This window comes from Arabidopsis thaliana, chromosome 5 (assembly GCF_000001735.4).
Source record: "Arabidopsis thaliana chromosome 5, partial sequence".
In the NCBI taxonomy this organism is placed as follows: domain Eukaryota; kingdom Viridiplantae; phylum Streptophyta; class Magnoliopsida; order Brassicales; family Brassicaceae; genus Arabidopsis; species Arabidopsis thaliana.
This window is the reverse complement of record NC_003076.8, coordinates 23727750-23747881: the sequence shown is the minus strand read 5'-3', so window position 1 is coordinate 23747881 and position 20132 is coordinate 23727750. Positions and strand designations below refer to the sequence as shown.

The following is a 20132-nucleotide window of genomic DNA, read 5'->3' as shown; positions in this document are numbered from 1 at the left end:
TATTTTTCTATACTACTAAACAGTTTTTATACAAAAATTTACTTTTCAAAATTTAATTTCTTACAATATCTTAGAGATCTTCTGATAAAAATCTGTTTATTCCTAGTCGACATTGGTTTTATTATTTATCTGAATAAGAAAAGAATCTTAAGGTATTTGACTACTAGATATTTACTTGACTACTTTTCGTAAAAACTTCAAAAAATTATAGAAATTATTAATTTGTTGTCCTATAAATCTTGTTATATTTGACTACTACATATTTATTTCTTAAAATATTTCTACACCATAAAGTTTTTCCTAAATATTATGAACGATATGTGTATACTATACATAATAGTTATTTCTTAAATTTAATACTATATACTATGGGATTTATACTTTTTAATCATATGAGATTTATCATCATTTGTTTGACTAAATTATCCCAAAGGAGAGACATGGGCTCATTATCTTCAAGCCCAAAAAACGTTTTGCATTGAAGCCGATTAAATCATTTTATTGGGCTTGAAGATAATGAGCCCATTTAAGAGAAAAAAATGGTCGGTCAAACTCATTGCCACGTCATCTATAGTTCTTAAAGATCATCTTCACCAAACCTGAAGTCGTATTGTTCTTGAACATCTCCGAAGCTAACTCCGAACATCAAAACTGTATCTTCTTCTCCTCCTCCTCCTTGGCCCTTTTCACAAAGGTTAGTTACTTCTCAGAATTCCTACTTTATGCATTGGAGCCGTTTCGAATTAGGAAATCCAATAATGTCAGCTTTTGTAAAATTCCCATTTCGACTAAATTTAGTCAAAGCTTGTGACGGCGTGATAAACAAACCATGCTGATCCTCAAAGGAACGTATAAATGTCTTCTCTTCGATATAGAAATCATGATTTTAATCATCGAAAATAATCAGATGTTAGAAGTTAACTGTATCTTGTTCTTAGTTTCAGGGACAAAGAGTTTTTGTTGTCAGTAACTTCAAGCTCTAAGCTATGGCTGTCACCAAGATTTATATTGTGTGAGTCTTTAAAGTTTAAACTAATCAGTGCCAAGTTAAACAACTGGCGATCAATTTCCCGATCAAGAGTAATCTGCGATTTTGTACTACTGACTCACACAGGACGAGATTGAATCCTCGTACCAGTTTGGTTTTGACGAAAAATTGGGTTCTTGGACTTTTCTGTTAGGTACTATTCCTTGCACGGCCACGTCGAGACAATGGCACGAGAGGTACTTCGGGGAGTAAACTCTGTTCCAGACGTGGAAGCAACACTTTGGCAAGTGCCAGAGACATTACCGGAGAAAATATTGGAGAAAGTGAAGGCCGTTCCAAGACCGGACGATGTGCCGGATATTCGACCAGAACAACTGGCGGAAGCCGACGGATTCATGTTTGGCTTTCCTTCTAGGTTTGGAGTGATGGCATCACAGGTCATGACTTTCTTTGACAATACAAATGATCTCTGGACTACACAGGCTCTCGCTGGGAAACCTGCAGGAATCTTCTGGAGTACGGGTTTCCACGGTGGAGGCCAAGAACTAACTGCGTAAGAACATAGTCCTCCTAACACATAAATGTTAGAAGAACACATGCAAGTGATTCATTTGTAATCTGCAGGTTGACGGCAGTGACAAAACTGGCTCATCACGGGATGATATTTGTACCGGTAGGATACACATTCGGTAAAAGTATGTACGAGATGGGAGAGGTGAAAGGTGGTTCGCCTTATGGCTCAGGGACTTATGCAGCTGATGGATCACGCGAGCCAACAGAGCTGGAGATTCAGCAGGCAAATTACCATGGCAAGTACTTTGCAGGAATAGCCAAGAAACTCAAGAAACGGTCTCCTGTCTAAATTCTAAACCATATCAACTCTGTGTTTCCTATACTAAACAATCTGTAAATGTAAAGGTGAACACTGAAAATAAGATCGACATATACAGAGCAAAACACCGGTGTGTAAGCTAATGGTCAATAAATCACATTTTCCATTAGATTCTAGCTACAACTTAGAAACCATTCTTCAATGTAGAGCATTACCACTTGGATATCAATATGAACAATCCCTATTTATCCTCTACATCATTATGGTATTTACTTACTTGATCTCTCACTTGGAACTTCTACGATCTTCGTGACCCCACCCGGTATTGGCAGCTCTCTGTTCATATAAAGAATCAATACAAAATCAATAAGAAGAGCATGTTGATTCAAATGTTATATATATCTGAGAAGAATGTTCTTTCTTACATTTTCATCGTGAGAAAATTTGCAAGAATCTCCACGAGTACACTCCTTTCTCTGAAAAGCTCTGCAAACACCACGGAGCTTCTCTCTTCTTCTGCTTCGTCTCTTCATCTTCCTCTTCTCTCTTTAAGTATTTACCACAATGCTCCACTTTTATTATCCTTCCCAACACCTTAGCTCCATTGATATTATCTAACAATTAAGAGAAGAATCGAAACCAAGAGAAGCAAGAACCAATGTGTAGTAATATCCATAAAGCAAAAGGATTTTATAGACTAACCAACAGCAAGATTAGTACTTCTCTGATCTTCATAAGCAACAAACGCAAATCTTTTTGATCTCCCAGTTCCTTTATCTCGAACAAGATTCAAATCAACAACTTCACCATATCTTCAATCAAACAAATATTTCAGAATTAAGAATCATCCACTAGCTAGGTATAATATACTAAATTCAACAATGTGAGAAGAAACACGTACTGTGAGAAAACGGCGAGGAGGTCACCCTCCGTGAGATCGTAAGGTAATTCTCCGACGTAAACGTAGGCTGAATCTTTGTACTTGGCGTGCCAAGATGCTTCGTCGTAAATCCCTAGATCTAATTCTTTCGCGTTAATGCTCTGCGTCTTCTTCACCTTGTCAACGGATTCATCGCTGACTCAATTTTCTCTCGGAGTAAAACCCTAACTCCGAACGGCAAGTATAGTCAGTCGCCGGAGACGCGTAATAGAATTGTACGGGTCGGGTTATGTTGGCTGAATCATGGGTCGGTTTGGTTACGACAGAATTTTGTGGGCCGGGTTACGTTATATTATACCGAACAATGGGTCGGTTTGCTTTTATTTTTTTGATTTTATACAGTGAACCGGATCACCAACTTTTTTCCCCATTTCTTTTTATTTATTGATCACCTACTTTCCAAGTAAATAACCAATCACCAATTTGAGTTTCCAAGTAAATAACCAATCATTGTGAGAAAAATTATTAGACAATTTTTTTTTTAAGAAAAGAGTTGAATTTTGCAAGATTTTCTGATATCCAAATGTAGATTATACTGTAAGTGAAACACTCTTCTTGATGAGGAGGTTTAAGTTCATAAATTGCTAACTATACATGAGCTTCTTGAAGCTTTACGAGATAGAAGGAAACCAAAGCAAAATGCAGAAAAAGCACGTAGTAAGTGGAACCTTCCCAAGATAATGGTGAAGAAAGTGACTGATTACTACTACTTGTACTAACTCTAATACATTTACAAAACAAGTCCTCCTTTTCCCCAAGTATACAGATAAAGATTTACCAGAACCGGTTTTCCGCCTTCATCTCACATGGAAATCGTAAGGAGAAGACGCATACACTTGATCTGGAACCACTAGTGGTAACTTCTCAATGTACATAAACAATCGTTTCTGGTTCTCTCTAGCGATTGCAGTGAGATTCACTGTATCGTTTTGGTCCAAAAACATCCAGAGATCACCTGAATCTACTCTTTTAAGGCTGTCTCTGCAGAACGGGCATGACTGTGATCTCCCTCGCCTAAGAAAAAACATAACTCTTATTCAGTAAACCCGTTACATTCAACATGTTTCAAGCTTTTAAGTTAACTTACCAATCGCGGTAACACTTGATGCATAAAGAATGAGTACAGTTTGGTAGCACCACCTTGCTGTTCATCTCCATACAGATTCCACATTCTTCTTCCCTCTCGATCTCAATCTCCGACATTTCGCTCTCATCCTTCTTTCTGTATCGCATCTTGCATACCTCTTTTTGTTTGCTGTCATCTATGTCTGTAACACCCCTTTGTAGTTGTGACAAAGATGGTAATATCACAGCTAAAACATAACGAAAATATTAAAAAGCTCATAAGAATTAAACGATATCAATCTTGTTTACCAGAAATAATATCATCGCCATATATATAAGCATACCTTGGAACTCTCTAATACTGGCTTTTCTTTCGTAAACCGACATGGTTGTTTTCCCATCTGCATAAGTCTGAACCCAAATATAACTCAACAGGTTAATCAAACAATCACAAAGAAGAGTATGAAGAAGGATGTAGTAAGTAAAACAAAGAGGACAGTACCATATAAATAAGAACTCTGAGTAAACCGAGGAAACCAGCAAGCTTACAATCAGTCCATTGTACAAGAAAAAGAAAAAATTGAGCAGTCGGGCTGTATGATAATCTCATCTGAACGCGCGCTCCATCCTTCTCCCGAGGATAATCTAAAGCTCTGTTATTCATTTCCAAAACGAAAACACAACAAGATCATCATAAGCAGCCTCCAACCATTAAAATATTCAAACAGCAAATATACTGCCACAACTTTAACACTAATATAAAAGATCCATAACACACAATCACAGAAACATTCTCAGATTCCAAGAAAGTTGCATCTTCAACACTAGCAGTAGCAGCCTATACATTGATCTGTGTAGAGACCAATACTAGTTCAGCTAAAGCAGCTTCTTCAAGTCAACTAGATAAGAACAAGAATCACAAGAATCAATTACGAGCTTAAACTTTCATTGCTTGTACTAAAATACAGTTCCAATCTACATAAATGCCTAACTCAGTGATCACTTTCTCAACTAGTGGACCTCAGAGAATCAAACTACAGAACCTAAAAAAAGAAAAATCACATCTATTTTCACTGCAAACAAGAAGGAACCTTCAATTCAATTCTCTTACATGCAAACCAATCAAAGGGAAACAAAATTAAGCAACAACTAGAATAAAAAAAAAAACTAACTTGAACGCTGAGATAAACTAAAAATCGAGACTTTACAATAAAAGTCGATAAATTTCAATAAAAGTGGAGAATGGAGGAATTTACAGTGTATTAGCGTGTTGAATATCGGCTTCAAGAGCTTTAAGAGAATCCTTGAAAGATAATTTAGCCATGGCAGCAGGTGAATGAATAAATTCCCAGAAAAACAAATCCCATCAAACGAAATAGAGAATCAAGAAAGCAAAGCGATGATGATGATTCATGCCATCTAAAACAAAAAGGAAAATTTTCTTCCTTTTGTTTTTGATTAAAAAAAAACTTTAAAGGCTTCTCTTTTAGGAGTTTGATGTTTCTTTCACCCAATCCGATGATCAAAATTACATTAATGTAGACAGAGGAAGAGCAGAGAGATAGTGGTTTTTTAGTAAATCTTGGATTTTTCTCGATAAACCTCTCTTTAGCGATTCATCAGTTACGATTCTCGAAGCTGCTTTTTCAAGAAAAGTCCCGAAATTTATGCGTGCAATGACGGATATACCCTTGTTCCAATACTGGGGTTTTTGGCCTAACCAGGGCTTTTCGGCAGTTTCTATTAAAGGATTTTTCCACTTGGAAATAATAATTTGGCGACCACGTTATTGTAAAATAGTACTGTAGTATTTCACGCCGTCTCACTTTGACTTGTATTGTGTGATTTTGTATCTATTTTTTACAAAAGACTACTACACAATTTGAAAAGATATTAACAAAACACAACAAGAAAAGGTAATGGAGAAATGTGTTACAAAACCGTTTGAAACAATTTAATGTTTAAAGGAGTTTTGCGGGTTTAAGTTCATTCCTCTTTTGCTTTTGCTAGATCGTATATGATTTTATTTACTGAATTGAGCGTTAAAAAGATCTTGGAAAACCACAACACCTCAAGAGTTTCCACATGTCAAGAGATTTTCAACATTGATCAATAAACAATAGATAAAAAGTGGGTGAGTAAAATAAAAGATAGAGGTATGGATCAATTAAAAAATATGTGGATAAGGTCAATGTCCCCAACAAACAATTTAGTGATCCCACTGTACATAGCAATAATTAAAGTGGGTAGTGCGATAAAATAAATAGACTATACACACTGATAATTGTGTTGAGTTGGATAAAAACTAGGATGAATATGATCATAGCTAATGACCCTCCTTCTGAAGTGTAGTCATGGGCCTTAATTACAGCCAAAGCCCCGTATATTTCTATGTTCAGTTTTTTTAGTAACGTGTAGACAAACCGTGAGAGCATGAGTGCATGACTATGTCTATGCGATTGGCTTGGACATTAATGTTAAAATCAAGCAAGTTATACTGATCGAAAAAGTCAAAATCTGAACTTACAAAAATGTCTTTGTTTAATGAGAAAATCACGTGACCAAACCATTTAGTGATTTTCAAGTGTCGTAAGATCTTATTAAAACTTAATACGTATGATCTGTCTTTGCGTAGCATCAAGGAGTAGACAGAGAGCAAGTGAGAGAAAGAAAGTAGGTTCCATTGATCATCATGTGCGTCTTTGAACCCGAAGCTCTTTAAGTACATGACGAGCTAGCGCTCCAATTCGAACAAACACTGAAAAACAAAAGACAAAAACAGAAAAAATATGTTGTCTTTATTCTCTGTTGTTTTTACTTTTCTAGCTCTTTTTCTCATCCCTGGTCTCTTCATCTCTCGGCGACTAAATGTTCCTTTGTCGTTGACAAATATCCTCAGATTCATCAAAATCATAGCTTCTAAATACGATGATGAGGAAGAAAGGAACGAGAAACGGTAGTTTGGTTTTTACTAATCATAGTTTCTACGTATTTATGCATCTTTTGCTATTATGAAAGTATACTAACTTTGTTTGTTCTTATTACTTATTTGTAGTGGTACAATGGGAGAGAAACAGAAACGAGGGAGAAATATAATGCCAAAGCATGTGGCGGTTATATTGGACGGAAACAGACGTTGGGCTGAAAAACGAGGACTCGGGACATCGGAAGGCCACGAGGCCGGAGCGAGAAGGCTCATGGAGAATGCTAAGGATTGTTTCGCTATGGGGACAAACACTATCTCACTCTTTGCTTTCTCCACCGAAAATTGGGAAAGACCAGAGGTGATTACACAAAACGTTCCAAGAGTTTTAATCTGCTTTTGAGTAACCAAGAAGTTATGGACTAAAACCAAAAAAAATAAAAATTGTGGACCTTACGAATATAACTTGCATGCATGTTAATTACTAATTAGTATTTTCTTCTCACCGCAGGTTAAAATTTGTGACCTTGAAAACTTTTGTGTTTTATATAATTCATTTTGATTCAGTTTTTTCTTTTTCTTTGATCAGGATGAAGTTAAGTGCTTGATGGCCTTGTTTGAGAAATACTTAGCGTCTGATATGCCTTACCTCCGAAGGTATCTACTCCAAGATGTTTTTTTCTTTATCCTCTTTTAAAGCCTTATATGTCTTGATGCTAATTTCCCCTTTATTTTTTAGTGATAAGATCAAGATCTCGGTTATCGGGAACCGTACAAAACTCCCCGAGTCGCTTCTAGGTTTGATAGAAGAGGTAGAGGAAGCTACAAAGAGTTACGAAGGGAAGAATCTCATTATAGCAATAGACTATAGTGGAAGATATGATATCTTACAAGCATGCAAAAGTCTTGCAAATAAAGTGAAAGACGGGCTGATTCAAGTGGAGGACATTAACGAGAAGGCGATGGAGAAAGAGTTGTTGACAAAGTGTAGCGAATTCCCAAACCCTGACCTGTTGATCAGAACAAGCGGAGAGCAAAGGATCAGTAACTTCTTTTTATGGCAATCTGCTTACACTGAGCTTTACTTTCCAACTGTTTTGTGGCCTGATTTTGGCGAAGCTGAGTATCTTGAGGCCTTGACTTGGTATCAGCAAAGGCAGAGGCGATTCGGTCGACGAGTTTAAAACTTAGAATTTGCATGTCTCATAGTTGATGCAATAGTACGTAGTGATACGGTTGTTTAATTTCATGAGACCTAAATTGTTGTCTTTGTTTTAAAAATGCTATTTATTTACTTTCAATAAATTCACTATAGAAACTATCATAATTAGATCGTCTCTTACCAATTTATATAATACAACAAAATTTATGCATTTAAAGATTTTAGCGGCTGGCTCAATCAACACAAAATAGTTTGAATGGTAGATAACACAATTTATAACCATACTGACTAGTTCATTGATTGAGCATCATCTACTTAACAGAGAGATTATTAATCTTTTTACTTACTCTGTTTCACCGAATAGGCAAAATAAAAATGTCAATGCTTAACTCGTGTTTGTTTAGTGAAAAAGTAACTAAGTTAATTTTTGGCAAGGTTTCCAAAACTGCGAGAGAAACAACCAGAGCCAGTCAATAAAAACTCAATTATGAATTTTATGATCCATGCAAATCACTTGCTAGTACTCTTCACACTCTCTACAATGTTGTCTATGCTCTGGTTCCTTCTATCTCTTCTCTCTCTTCTTCTACTTCCTTGTCTCCGACCTTGCTTTCCTGCTAAAGGATCTCTGAAAAACAAAAAGAAGATGTACAAAATCTTGCTTTTTTCTGGTTAAACTCGATGAAAGTTCCCGCTAAAATTTTCATGACTTAGCTTTTTCTTAAAAAATGTTTTTGTAGTGACAAGGGAACTTATGTGGTCGGAGAGGAGGAGACACCTAAAGAGCTTCAGAGAGAGCTGATGCCGAGACACGTGGCAGTGATAATGGACGGAAACCGGAGATGGGCTAAACAGACCGGATTGTTGACGTCACAAGGCTACGAGGCTGGAGCTAAACGGCTTCTCGAGTTCGCTGACCTCTGCTTCAAACTAGGGATAAATACTGTCTCAGCTTTTGCTTTCTCCACTGAGAATTGGGGAAGACACAAGGTGTGGCAGTTTCATGCGAATTGTTTTAGTTATCCTTAAATATTTCGCCATTTTGTATCTCTAATAACTTAATTACTCAGATTGAAGTCAAATGCTTGATGTATTTGTTCCAACGTTACCTCAAGTCAAAGATCCAATTTTTCCAGAGGTATATATAAATGAGTGAGCTTATTCGATATAGTAGAGCTTCTCAATAGCTCAGTTTGTTACCAATAATCTTGTTTGTTTCAGCAAGGAAATCCGAGTTTCTGTTATCGGGAATCTTGCGAAGATCCCTGAGTCTCTCCTCCGAACAGTTCACGAGTTAGAGGAAGCTACAAAGAGTTACAAGAAGAAGCATCTCATCTTGGCCATAGATTACAGCGGGAGATTCGACATCTTGGGTGCTTGCAAGAACATTGTGAAGAAATCAGAACAAGGTTTGATCCGAGAGGAAGACGTGGACGAGACGTTGTTCGAGAGAGAGCTTCAGACTCGGTGTACCGAGTTCCCAAGTCCTGATCTCTTGATTAGGACTAGTGGGGAACAGAGGATTAGTAACTTCTTCTTGTGGCAGCTCGCTTATACCGAGTTTTTCTTTTCGCCTGTACTTTGGCCTGATTTCGATAAGCAGAAGTTTATAGAGGCCCTGGTTTCGTATCAGCGCAGGGATAGACGATTTGGCTCCCGGCTTTGATCCACATTTGATCCTATGGTCTGTCATGTTTCCTCTGTTTTGTTCTGTTTCTCTCTGTGTCTTTATGTTCATCTGACTTTTGCAGAAATAATTATACTGTCTAGTCTCTCGTAGATCAATGTGGTATTTCCAATGAAGTAACATATTTTATGTGTTGCGTTTTTTCTTCTCTACTACACGTACGTATGCATCAGCTGTTATTAAAATATCTTGTGACACAAGAAACGTGGGTTCTTTGAGCTGGACAAAGATAATCCCTAGGTTAGATTAAACGAATCACTCAAATGTTTTACCTAATTTAATAAAGGATTCTCGTAAAAGTATTAAACATATACCACTTCAATTTTTCACCTACTTTTTTTAAGTTTTAGATCAACAATAATAATTAAACTTTAGACATCTAATAAGTTCTAGTAAAAGTATTAAAAATGGTATTAAAAGTGAGATGCAAAATTTTCAACTCGTACATATATTTAATAATTATTAAATGTAACAACAGACAGAAAATATGTTATTTTAAGGAATTTGTGGGTGTCATTGTTGTTGACCAAACGAATTAAGCTACAAACACTAGAAACAATTTAGTGCAGTGGAGTTGCCGACTTAGTTTAACAAGTTATTTATTTATTAGTTTAACCAATTAAAGAAAAAAATTTGGATTTGTTCGATTACATCAGTACTCTTGGAAGGGTCTGGTAATAAACTAATACGGATCAATAGCTGATGTATTAAGGAATCTTTGATCAAAAATTAAACATAACATGTCATCGTATTGGTGACATACGAATAAAAAATACTAGTGATCTACTAATTAGTGATTAAACATTGAAAATGATTTAGTATAAGTTTCTCAACGTACAAGTTTAATACGTACGGCCTGTTTTACGTAGAAAAAGAGAAAGAAGGTTTGATCGATCAGGTGATGTCTTTGGATTCTATATATGAGAAACTTTCAATGAGTCGAACAAATAGATATCTCGAGGCAAAGCCAAATTAATAAATTAAAACATAAGCCACAACAATGTTGTCTATTCTCTCTTCTCTTTTATCTCTCCTTTTTCTGTTTATCATCTCTTGTTTCTTCATCACAAGCCATTTTTGGTTCCCTCTTTCCTTGCCAAAAATACTCGGATTCATCAAAATCACATCTTCGAGAGACGATTATGACAACGAGCAACGGTAGTTTCCTAATTTTTCTAAAACATACTTAGGTTTTAGTAGTTTCCTGATGTACAGTGGTCATAAAATCTAAGCTTCTCATTATGTTTGTTGGCTTCTCAAATCATATCTAAGGAATAAAAATTTCATCATATATAACTAAACAATCTAGTCATGAAAATGGAATTGCATAAGATTCAGTGAACATTTCATACGAAATTTTTTATTTAATGATAATCATCTACTAAAGCCAGAGAAATTAATTGTTATACTTCCTCTGTTTTGGTGTTCAAAAAAAAAAAGAAAACGAAAATTTCCTCTGTTTCATATAAAAGGCAAAGAAAACGAGCGTGACCAAGACTATAACTAGTTTGCTTAGTAGAAGATTTTGGCAATGTTTCCAAAATTGTCAAATAGACAACATGCGCTTAAGATTCACAGTTTCAATGCTAGATCGTTCCTAATGTAGCTTTAGTTTTGTGTTTGTGTAGTGACGAGGGAACTTATGTGGTAGGAGTGGAGGAGCTACAAAGAGAGCTGATGCCAAGACATGTGGCAGTGATAATGGACGGAAACCGGAGATGGGCCAAACGGGCCGGATTGCTGACGTCACAAGGCCACGAGGCCGGAGCTAAACGGCTTATAGAGTTCTCCGAGCTTTGCTTTAAATTGGGGATTCATACAGTTTCAGCTTTTGCCTTCTCCACAGAGAATTGGGGAAGACACAAGGTGTGATATTTCAGACTATGTAGCTTACATTCTCACTCAACTCTTGACTCTAACGATTTGTTGGTATTAATAAGATTGAGGTTAAGTGCTTGATGTCTTTGATCCAACATTACCTCAAGTCCAAGATCCAATATTTCCAAAGGTATAAAGTACAACTCAATTGAGCTTTTTTGTTGACAAATGATCTGCTCATGGATTACCAAAATCTTGTTGTTTCAGAGAGGAAACTCGAGTTTCTGTTATCGGGAACCTAACGAAGATCCCTGAGTCTCTCCTCCGAACAGTCCAAGAGATAGAGGAAGCTACGAGAAGCTATAAGAAGAAGCATCTCATATTGGCAATAGATTACAGCGGGAGATTAGACATCTTGCGAGCTTGCAAGAGTATTGTGAAGAAATCAGAAAAAGGGTTGATCCGAGAGGAAGATGTAGACGAGGCATTGATCGAAAGAGAGCTTCTGACAAATTGTACTGAGTTCCCAAGTCCTGATCTATTGATTAGGACAAGTGGAGAACAGAGGATTAGTAACTTCTTCTTGTGGCAACTTGCTTATACAGAGCTCTTCTTCTCGCCGGTCCTTTGGCCTGATTTCGATAAGGATAAGCTTCTAGAGGCCCTGGTTTCGTATCAGCGCCGGGAAAGACGATTTGGCTGTCGGGTTTGATCCTCTGCTCCGCTCTGTTCTGTTATGTTCATCTGAGATTTCTATCAAACTACTTGTTCCACAGTCAGAGATCATTATGCTGTTGTAACTTTATGTCGGTAAATTGAAAATTTGCTAATAAAAATCAGCGGTTACTTTGTCGTTACTTATCACTAAAACAAATATCTTGCAACACAAGGAACTGTACTATCTCAAAAGCATAGTTCTTGAGGTATATTACACATCATATTCAGTTTTCATTACACCATTTGCAAGAAAATCAAGATTTACGACCACCAAAGCGTCGTTGTCTCTGCTGAAACGACATCAAAGCTTCGATAAAACCGCTTCTCCCAAAATCAGGCCAAAGTTCTTGAGCAAAGAAAAGCTCTGTATAAGCCAATTGCCACAACAAGAAGTTACTCACTCTAAGCTCACCACTCGTTCTTATAAGTAAATCCGGGTAAGGAAACTCAGTACAATTCGTCTCCAATTCTTCCTCAATCAGTCTCTCGTCTATCTCCTCAACTTCGATTTCGCCATCTTTCACTCTCCTCGCGATACCTCTACACGCTTGTAAAACATCGTATTTCCCACTGTAACCAACCGCTACGATTAGCTGAAGCCTCGTGTTGTTCTTTGTAACTTCCTCAACTTCGTTAATCACTCTTAAAAGAGATTTCGGAAGTTTCGAGGAATCTCCAATGATCGATATCCGAACATTGTTCCTACATATAAAAGATTAGCTTTTGAGACATAATTAATCAATCACAAACACTTCTTGATTACAAATTATACGCAATACTTACTTGGCTAAGTTCTGAAATTCTGTTTTGAGTGATCTCTCAAATAAACTAAACAAGAAATCAATCTCAATCTGCAGAGGAATAAACTCATAATCGCATCAAAATCTGAGATTTCGAAAAGAAACCCTAAAATTTAAAAATTAGGTTTGTCACTCACTCTTGGTCTAATCCAATTATCAGTAGAGAAAGCGAAAACTGTAAGGACTTGAATTCCCCATTTACCACAAAGCTCAACGATCTCTTTCAAAGCTTCAACGCCAGCTCTGTGACCATCCCAAGGTTGAAGACCACGATTCTTCGCCCATCTTCCGTTTCCGTCCATTATAATCGCCACATGTTTCGGCATCAGCTCTGCATGTAGCTCTTCCGGCAGAGTTTCTTCTTCCTCCGCCGCCGTAAACGAAACATCCGATTTGGAAGATTTGACTCCGAATCGGAATCCTCTGTTTTCCTCGAATTTTGGCGAGAAAGAGAGAAAGCTATCTCTACTTAACCGCCATCGCCGCTCTAAATCTCCGGCTTGATATCGCCGGAAATCGAAGGAAGTGGGAGTAGGAACTCGTAGAGATAACATCTTAAGAGAATCGATTTTACTCTAGGCTTTGTGATAGGTTTGATAGCATAGGGGAAGTATTGTATTATAAGCAGAGAAGGTTGGAACTTTCTTTCCTCCACAGATGGTTCTGGTAAGTGTTTGAAAACGACGACGTGTTTTGTCGGTGTGGAAGAAGATGATGTTGACATGTTTTTTTCGAAATTGAGCGCCACAAACAAACTTTATCGTTAAGAAATTCCAAGCTCCTGTCTTTTTATTTCTTTTTTGTGTGGTTTATACGAGTTCCTATTCGTCCACGTCTCCTAATTTTCCTTTTCTTAAAGAAAATAAATGCATTAAAACCTCCTCCTAGAACTTCAACTAATGTTGTTTGTCAACATACCAGCAAAGAACCTCAATTAATGTTGTTTGTAAGTCAAATTTAAATATGGGATAAATGAAAATTGGGCCATAGCCCATTACTTATCTGAATAAAAAGGCCCAATACTAGTATTGCTCGTGAGAGCCACGTGAATGGTGCTTCCGGCCGGTAATTCGCCACGTCTTAACCTCTCCCGCCACGAGATAGTTAGTTATATACCAATATACCCTCACATTATTACAGGAACATATTACAAGATCTGGAGGGGGTATAATGGTAAATCTAAATGGGAGTAAAAGTGTTTTTATCCGCGTAAATAATTAAACCGGTCATCGACCTAACCGGCTTTAGTTTGTGTCCGCTGCGTCGTATCAAACCCAAAAAGAAACAAAACTGTTTGATTCGTACTCTCTTCCTTTTGTCGGGTCGTGAGATTTTTACCGAAAATGAGTTCAACGAGGAGCAGAAGAAAAAGGGACCCAGAAATCGTCATCGCTAGAGATACAGATTCCGAGTTAAGTTCGTCAGAAGAAGAAGAAGAAGAGGAAGATAATTACCCTTTCTCGGAGTCGGAGGAGGAAGATGAAGCGGTTAAAAATGGAGGGAAAATTGAATTGGAGAAGAATAAAGCCAAAGGGAAAGCACCCATTACCGTTAAGCTTATTAAGAAAGTTTGCAAAGTAACGCTATTCTAAAAACCCTAACTTTTCTAATGAGTTTTCTTACTTGGCTTATGATTTCAAGTTCTGAGTAGGCTTATGTGGAATAAGTAATGACTTTTGATTTTGATTTCGAACATATTAGAAGTATTCACTGTATTGGTTCCCATTATAATGGTGCCTGAAATTCACTTTATTGTTTATTAGTATTCTTCACTTGGATGCAGAGACAGAGGATTTTGGTGTTTGGCTTTGATTGTTTCGTATCTGTTGTTGTTTCATGGTGGTTTTATAGGTTTGTAAACAGCCTGGCCATGAAGCTGGATTTAAAGGAGCAACGTATATCGATTGTCCTATGAAGCCTTGCTTCTTGTGTAAAATGCCTGGTAAAGCTCCTGCTATTTCTTATCGATTCTTGCTTACATGTGAGCTTTTTGATGATGGTGAGTGGAGAAAATGTTAATTTACTCAATGTTTTCGCTTTCTACTGCATCACTTGAAGGCCACACCACAATGTCCTGTCCTCATAGAGTGGTTACTGACCACGGAATACTCCCAACTTCTCATAGGAATACAAAGAACCCTATTGACTTTGTGTTCAAGCGCCAACTCCAACCGAGAATTCCTCCTGTAAGTCCTTACGTGTTCAAGCGCCAAACATTTTTTGATACCTGATGAGATTTTTTGACTGGATCTTTTCTCTTTTTCCTTTGCTGGACAGATTAAACCAAAATATGTGATCCCGGATCAAGTTCATTGTGCAGTTATTAGATACCACAGCAGACGTGTTACATGTTTGGAGTTCCATCCAACAAAGAACAACATTCTTCTCTCTGGAGATAAGGTTTTACAATGAAACAAAAGTCATACGTAACTAATTTTCTGCGTTTATTTTCTCATTGTTTTTATTCGATTCTGTTGTTGGTCTTATGGTTAATGCTCTGAAGAAAGGGCAAATTGGAGTCTGGGATTTTGGAAAAGTGTATGAGAAGAATGTGTATGGAAACATACATTCTGTTCAAGTTAATAATATGCGGTAAGTTTTTAAATCTGGCTTTCAATCTTACAGTATATGTTGTGGTTTTACTTTCTGCATTATAGTATCTGGAAACAAAAGCTCATGTCTTTTGTTTTATCAAATTTATCTTCTTTTGTTGGTATTGCAGGTTTAGTCCCACAAATGATGACATGGTTTATTCTGCATCCTCTGATGGAACAATTGGTTATACTGACCTGGAAACTGGAACTTCATCAACTTTGCTGAATCTCAACCCTGATGGATGGCAGGTCACACCATCGTCTCGTTTCTCTAATTTGTCTTCTCTGATTCATTTAACTTATTACGACATATCATCGGTTTATAGGGCGCAAACAGTTGGAAAATGCTGTACGGTATGGATATAAACTCGGAGAAAGGTGTAGTGCTTGCTGCTGATAATTTTGGGTTTCTTCACATGTAAGTGATTTCATCCCCTTGAACTGTTTATAGACTAGCCTCTTTGTTACTGTTTTAAATGAGTGCCAAACTGATTTTCTCGTGATTGCTTTTGTAAAAGGATCGATCATCGTACCAATAACAGTACGGGTGAGCCTATTCTGATACACAAGCAAGGAAGCAAAGTTTGTGGCCTCGACTGCAACCCTGTCCAGCCTGAGCTTCTTCTCAGTTGTGGGAACGATCATTTTGTAAGTCTATCAAACAAAACCAAGATCATGCTGTCACTTTGGATTCGTTTAGATGTTTATCTGAATTCTTTCAGAACTTGTTTAATAGATTTTCCTGGTTATGGTTTCAGGCGCGAATCTGGGATATGCGTAAACTACAACCTAAAGCTTCTCTTCATGATCTTGCACACAAACGAGTAGTCAACTCTGCTTACTTCTCTCCATCATCAGGCACGAAAATCCTCACGACGTGTCAGGACAACCGTATTCGAATATGGGACTCTATCTTCGGGAACTTAGATTTGCCAAGCCGAGAGATTGTTCATAGTAATGATTTCAATCGGCATTTGACACCATTCAAAGCTGAATGGGACCCTAAGGTTTGATACTTTAACCTCTTTCTCCTCTCCTTTTCCATCAATTCCCCTTTTTATTCAACATTTGTTATATGTTCATCCGCAGGATACCTCGGAGTCACTCATCGTGATTGGTCGTTACATCAGTGAAAACTACAACGGAACTGCTCTTCACCCAATAGATTTCATTGATGCAAGCAATGGACAATTGGTTGCAGAGGTTATGGATCCAAACATCACAACTATTACTCCAGTCAACAAGTTGCATCCTCGCGATGATGTTTTAGCTTCAGGAAGTTCAAGGTTCGGGATTCATTACCCAACAGCTACAATAGTAACCGTTGGTGGACACTTTTTCTTATTGACTGATCTCTCATTGGTGTGGATTTGGTTTCGAAATCCGGTTTTGCAGGTCGCTGTTCATTTGGAGGCCACAGGATAATACAGAGATGGTTGAGGAGAAGAAGGATAAGAAGATTATCATATGTTATGGTGACAGCAAGAAGAAAGGAAAGAAGCAAAAGCGTGGCAGCGATGATGAAGACGATGAAGATGACATATTTAGCTCTAAAGGCAAAAACATAAAAGTCAATAAGTATCAAGCAAAAACAACCAAGAAGACAAAAACTTAATATGAGTGAAGAAGGTCGTTATGTATAACTAACTTACTCTGTTTTTGTAGGTTTTCTTGTACAGAGTCTGTTTTAGTAGCATCCCCTGTTTTGCCTTTGGCGGCAATTTTGCTTCTTTTTTCTTTTGGGGGCGCATGATCGGCTTTTGTATGGCATTTTCTTGAAATCCTTTTTGGTGATTCTTAAGTATGAATTGTAGTAAGTATGTGGAATGGATCAATCTTGAATCTTCTCTTCAGTTTTTACTCTCCCCTGTTTTCTCTTACTTGTTGGAATGATTCTTGATCTCGCTGAGTGAAGAGTGGAGACATGGGATGAAATGTCTTTACTCTTACGTCATCTTGACAGCCAAAACTCATCTGTACTACGTATGCAATAACATCGATAAACAAACTGAGTCCAGCTAATCATCTTGTTGTTGTCTCAAGTATGGTCTGCCACTACTTCATCTTATTATATGTCACAATACATTCACATTTGTTCGGACGCGTTTACGAAACCTGACTGGAATTTTGGTTATCCACTGCTTGGAATCTAACTTAGCTATTGCATTTCACTGCAAAGGATTTATGTTTAATGATTTAGCTTAAAAGGATTTGTGGAAAGCTCATTATTCAAACAAACAAAACTTACATGAGGATTATTGATCAAGTACATATATACCGTGATCTACATTGCTAATGTACAACATGTGTTACAAAGGAATGAGTTTTTCATCTCTCATCACATCAATCCAATACAAAACCGAATCTAGGGTTCTATATTTCCTCTTAAACCCAAACCTATCTACTTTTTCTCTTTTCCCAAGAAGCTTAAACGGACATCTAAACAGAGCATCCAAGAAATACCAATTCGCCAAATCCTCAATCTCTGTCCTAACAAGCTTCTCCTTCACAACAATCTCATCCCACACATGTTTTCTCTCAACCATCTCTCTCCCAAACCAGAAACCTTCATCAAACATGGTTGTTTCGTTAACTTGTACACCAAGTTTCTTCCCTATTTCCGGCCAAATCTCCTTCCAAGTAAACCCTACTCCATTAATGGCGTTAAAAGCTTCCCCTTTCTCGCGTACTTTCCCACTTGTTGCAGCGAATATATGCTGCTCCGCGACTAAATTCGAATCAGAGCCATCTATGTAACTCTCTTCCCAACATTCTCTTGTTCCTCCAAACACAAAAGGAAGATTCAAATACTTACACATCGCTCCATAAACACAAAGACTTCCCATGAAGTTGTACAGAGTTCTTGAAGAGCTTCCCATTAGCAAACCAGGTCTTTGAACCGACCAAACAACGGAACTACGAGTGATCTTCTCCTTCAGCAAGTCCTCCAAAACATAGTAGAAATTCTTCCCAGAGCTCTTTCTTGGACACTCCTCGCTGTAATAATACAAACTCGAACCTTCTCCACGAGCCATTGTCTCTTCCACCAAAGACACATAATGCTTCATCCCCGTTTGAAGCGAGAAATGCTTTAACCTCTTAGCGTTTGGGAGAATCGCGTCCAAAGCGTTCATCAGCATCGTCTTGTTCTGTACGCAACATTCGTCGGTATCCAATGGAAACTCACCAGACCACGTGACCCAAAACACGTGACTCACGATGTCTTGTAATGGAGACAACCTCTGTTTAGTCTCAGATGCGTTAAGCAGATCGCAGGAGATGAAGTTGTACATCTTCGTCATGGAATTGATCTCCGGGTTACGCGCTACGCCGTAGATTCTCCATCCTGGTTTAGACATTAATAGCGTCTTAACAATCTCTCGACCCACAAGCCCGGTGACGCCAAAGATTAACGCTACATTCTCGTCTACTTCGTTTCTTCTCATCAAGCTGCCATTTTCAGACCCCATTGTGATTATTAGTGAGTTATGGACTTTGATCAAAGCTTCATATAAACGCTTAGAGTAAAGACAAAAAAAGTTTGTGGGACTGATTCAACGTGTTTTAGGATAGTTTCAAGACTCGATGCTTACCTGTTTTAAAGGCTATGATAAATTATCCAAAGCAAGTTGCTTTGAACACAGCTACGATGTAGCATAACGAAGCAACATTTGTTTAAGATAAAATAGACTAAAGTCAAACAGTGTTTTGGGTTTCATGTTAACGTGTTTATCAATTTAATTTGTGGTTCTGGAATGTGTTACGAAAGCAACAGTTGTTACAATAGTTTTTTAAGGAACCGTCGTGTACAGCATTTTGTCCGGTTCTCAATCGGACGGTCAAGATTTTGCGAGAGGCAGAGTCTGGCCCGTGGTTGCTGGCCGGCTTTTAAAATTATAGTACACTTCAAGTGGGTCTCTACTCTAATAGTATTCATTTTAGTTAACAGTCTCACCGGTCAAAACCGAATATTAGCCGACAACTTATTCAATGAACTAGTTATATATACACTCGTGAGTCGTGATGATTGTTTTTTCATAACTAGAACTCATGTACCCGAAACCAAACCGATTTGAGATCTAACTGTCGTTCGATTCATGCAGTGGCCAAACATGTATCATATCGAATTTCATCAAATGAAACAAGTTGACCAATGGAATTGAGAAAGTAAGTTTTTGGATTAGCGAAATGGAAGACCATAATTTACATTATCAAACAACTTTTTGATTGATCAAAATTATTCTTCTGTTATAAGTCAAAGTCTTTGATCACGTATAACGTTTTAATATGAGAAAATTGAATAACTACCCTGTCTACGTTGAAGAAACTGAAAGGGGGAAATGGGTACAGTGTATCTCTTGTCCCAAAGGACATTGAAAAGCTAAAAAACTAACACACTTGGCTACGTTTAAGGCTTTAAAATGGACCATGTTTTGTGGTAGACCTACACATTACTCTTCTTTCAATTTTGTTTTCCTCCGTATTCTATGCATTGAATAGACCCACTTCTCATCTTTAAATTTTCTGTGGAATTGTGAAAGAGTGTTCTACTTTGGCGACAACAAAAAAATGTTTCTTGGAACTTGGAAGAACTTCAATAAAACGG

The 20132-nt window shown here is 37.5% G+C and overlaps 9 protein-coding genes across 17 annotated transcripts; 5 read left to right on the top strand and 4 right to left on the bottom strand.

Annotated features, from left to right (window-relative positions):
* Positions 1 to 607: 607 nt before the first annotated feature.
* AT5G58800 (Quinone reductase family protein) lies at positions 608 to 1999 on the top strand. 2 transcript variants are annotated; one of them, NM_125270.5, is made up of 4 exons: positions 608 to 694; positions 939 to 1012; positions 1182 to 1541; positions 1613 to 1991. In NM_125270.5, exons 2-4 carry the CDS (start codon positions 987 to 989, stop codon positions 1848 to 1850), a joined length of 624 nt encoding a protein of 207 aa, NP_200688.2. In that variant the 5' UTR covers positions 608 to 694; positions 939 to 986; the 3' UTR covers positions 1851 to 1991. The 2 variants fall into 2 exon arrangements, with proteins under 2 accessions (NP_200688.2, NP_001032099.1); NM_001037022.1 differs by having other exon boundaries at positions 609 to 694; positions 945 to 1012; positions 1613 to 1999.
* AT5G58790 (uncharacterized protein) lies at positions 1901 to 3152 on the bottom strand. 3 transcript variants are annotated; one of them, NM_001161314.2, is made up of 4 exons: positions 2722 to 3152; positions 2523 to 2632; positions 2246 to 2414; positions 1901 to 2156 (listed from the first exon to the last, which is right to left on the bottom strand). In NM_001161314.2, exons 2-3 carry the CDS (start codon positions 2553 to 2555, stop codon positions 2250 to 2252), a joined length of 198 nt encoding a protein of 65 aa, NP_001154786.1. In that variant the 5' UTR covers positions 2556 to 2632; positions 2722 to 3152; the 3' UTR covers positions 1901 to 2156; positions 2246 to 2249. The 3 variants fall into 3 exon arrangements, with proteins under 3 accessions (NP_001154786.1, NP_001336503.1, NP_001336504.1); NM_001349606.1 differs by having other exon boundaries at positions 2246 to 2434; positions 2722 to 3006; NM_001349607.1 differs by having other exon boundaries at positions 2246 to 2403; positions 2722 to 3006.
* An 83-nt stretch (positions 3153 to 3235) lies between these two features.
* On the bottom strand, positions 3236 to 5519 carry AT5G58787 (RING/U-box superfamily protein). Of its 3 annotated transcripts, none has more exons than NM_125268.3 (5): positions 5082 to 5519; positions 4328 to 4478; positions 4170 to 4236; positions 3848 to 4073; positions 3236 to 3774 (listed from the first exon to the last, which is right to left on the bottom strand). In NM_125268.3, exons 1-5 carry the CDS (start codon positions 5147 to 5149, stop codon positions 3558 to 3560), a joined length of 729 nt encoding a protein of 242 aa, NP_568885.1. In that variant the 5' UTR covers positions 5150 to 5519; the 3' UTR covers positions 3236 to 3557. The 3 variants fall into 3 exon arrangements, with proteins under 3 accessions (NP_568885.1, NP_001032098.1, NP_001332128.1); NM_001037021.2 differs by having other exon boundaries at positions 3237 to 3774; positions 3848 to 4028; positions 5082 to 5462; NM_001345323.1 differs by having other exon boundaries at positions 3263 to 3774; positions 3848 to 4028; positions 4328 to 4724; positions 5082 to 5432.
* Positions 5520 to 6493: 974 nt separating this feature from the next.
* Positions 6494 to 8064, top strand: AT5G58784 (Undecaprenyl pyrophosphate synthetase family protein). Its single transcript, NM_125267.5, has 4 exons — positions 6494 to 6781; positions 6881 to 7109; positions 7338 to 7405; positions 7488 to 8064. The coding sequence occupies exons 1-4, from the start codon at positions 6615 to 6617 to the stop codon at positions 7930 to 7932; spliced, it is 909 nt and encodes a 302-aa protein (NP_568884.4). The 5' UTR covers positions 6494 to 6614; the 3' UTR covers positions 7933 to 8064.
* A 230-nt stretch (positions 8065 to 8294) lies between these two features.
* Positions 8295 to 9783, top strand: cPT6 (Undecaprenyl pyrophosphate synthetase family protein). 2 transcript variants are annotated; one of them, NM_001345322.1, is made up of 4 exons: positions 8295 to 8558; positions 8651 to 8900; positions 8981 to 9048; positions 9132 to 9783. In NM_001345322.1, exons 1-4 carry the CDS (start codon positions 8398 to 8400, stop codon positions 9574 to 9576), a joined length of 924 nt encoding a protein of 307 aa, NP_001332129.1. In that variant the 5' UTR covers positions 8295 to 8397; the 3' UTR covers positions 9577 to 9783. The 2 variants fall into 2 exon arrangements, with proteins under 2 accessions (NP_001332129.1, NP_568883.1); NM_125266.4 differs by having other exon boundaries at positions 8414 to 8558; positions 9132 to 9742.
* A 763-nt stretch (positions 9784 to 10546) lies between these two features.
* cPT5 (Undecaprenyl pyrophosphate synthetase family protein) lies at positions 10547 to 12262 on the top strand. The gene is made up of 4 exons (NM_125265.3): positions 10547 to 10755; positions 11226 to 11463; positions 11538 to 11605; positions 11683 to 12262. The coding sequence occupies exons 1-4, from the start codon at positions 10598 to 10600 to the stop codon at positions 12125 to 12127; spliced, it is 909 nt and encodes a 302-aa protein (NP_568882.1). The 5' UTR covers positions 10547 to 10597; the 3' UTR covers positions 12128 to 12262.
* Positions 12115 to 13609, bottom strand: cPT4 (Undecaprenyl pyrophosphate synthetase family protein). Its single transcript, NM_125264.3, has 3 exons — positions 13070 to 13609; positions 12916 to 12983; positions 12115 to 12834 (listed from the first exon to the last, which is right to left on the bottom strand). The coding sequence occupies exons 1-3, from the start codon at positions 13484 to 13486 to the stop codon at positions 12387 to 12389; spliced, it is 933 nt and encodes a 310-aa protein (NP_200685.1). The 5' UTR covers positions 13487 to 13609; the 3' UTR covers positions 12115 to 12386.
* A 565-nt stretch (positions 13610 to 14174) lies between these two features.
* On the top strand, positions 14175 to 17432 carry DDB2 (damaged DNA binding 2). Of its 2 annotated transcripts, NM_125263.5 has the most exons (11): positions 14175 to 14509; positions 14784 to 14874; positions 14991 to 15118; positions 15210 to 15332; positions 15436 to 15524; positions 15655 to 15775; positions 15853 to 15944; positions 16045 to 16174; positions 16285 to 16533; positions 16616 to 16812; positions 16922 to 17432. In NM_125263.5, the coding sequence occupies exons 1-11, from the start codon at positions 14276 to 14278 to the stop codon at positions 17139 to 17141; spliced, it is 1674 nt and encodes a 557-aa protein (NP_200684.2). In that variant the 5' UTR covers positions 14175 to 14275; the 3' UTR covers positions 17142 to 17432. The 2 variants fall into 2 exon arrangements, with proteins under 2 accessions (NP_200684.2, NP_001332069.1); NM_001345321.1 differs by having other exon boundaries at positions 14180 to 14874; positions 16922 to 17406.
* A 307-nt stretch (positions 17433 to 17739) lies between these two features.
* On the bottom strand, positions 17740 to 19294 carry AT5G58750 (NAD(P)-binding Rossmann-fold superfamily protein). Of its 2 annotated transcripts, NM_001345320.1 has the most exons (2): positions 19120 to 19206; positions 17741 to 18976 (listed from the first exon to the last, which is right to left on the bottom strand). In NM_001345320.1, the coding sequence occupies exon 2, from the start codon at positions 18970 to 18972 to the stop codon at positions 17836 to 17838; it is 1137 nt and encodes a 378-aa protein (NP_001330491.1). In that variant the 5' UTR covers positions 18973 to 18976; positions 19120 to 19206; the 3' UTR covers positions 17741 to 17835. The 2 variants fall into 2 exon arrangements, with proteins under 2 accessions (NP_200683.1, NP_001330491.1); NM_125262.3 differs by having other exon boundaries at positions 17740 to 19294.
* Positions 19295 to 20132: the final 838 nt, after the last annotated feature.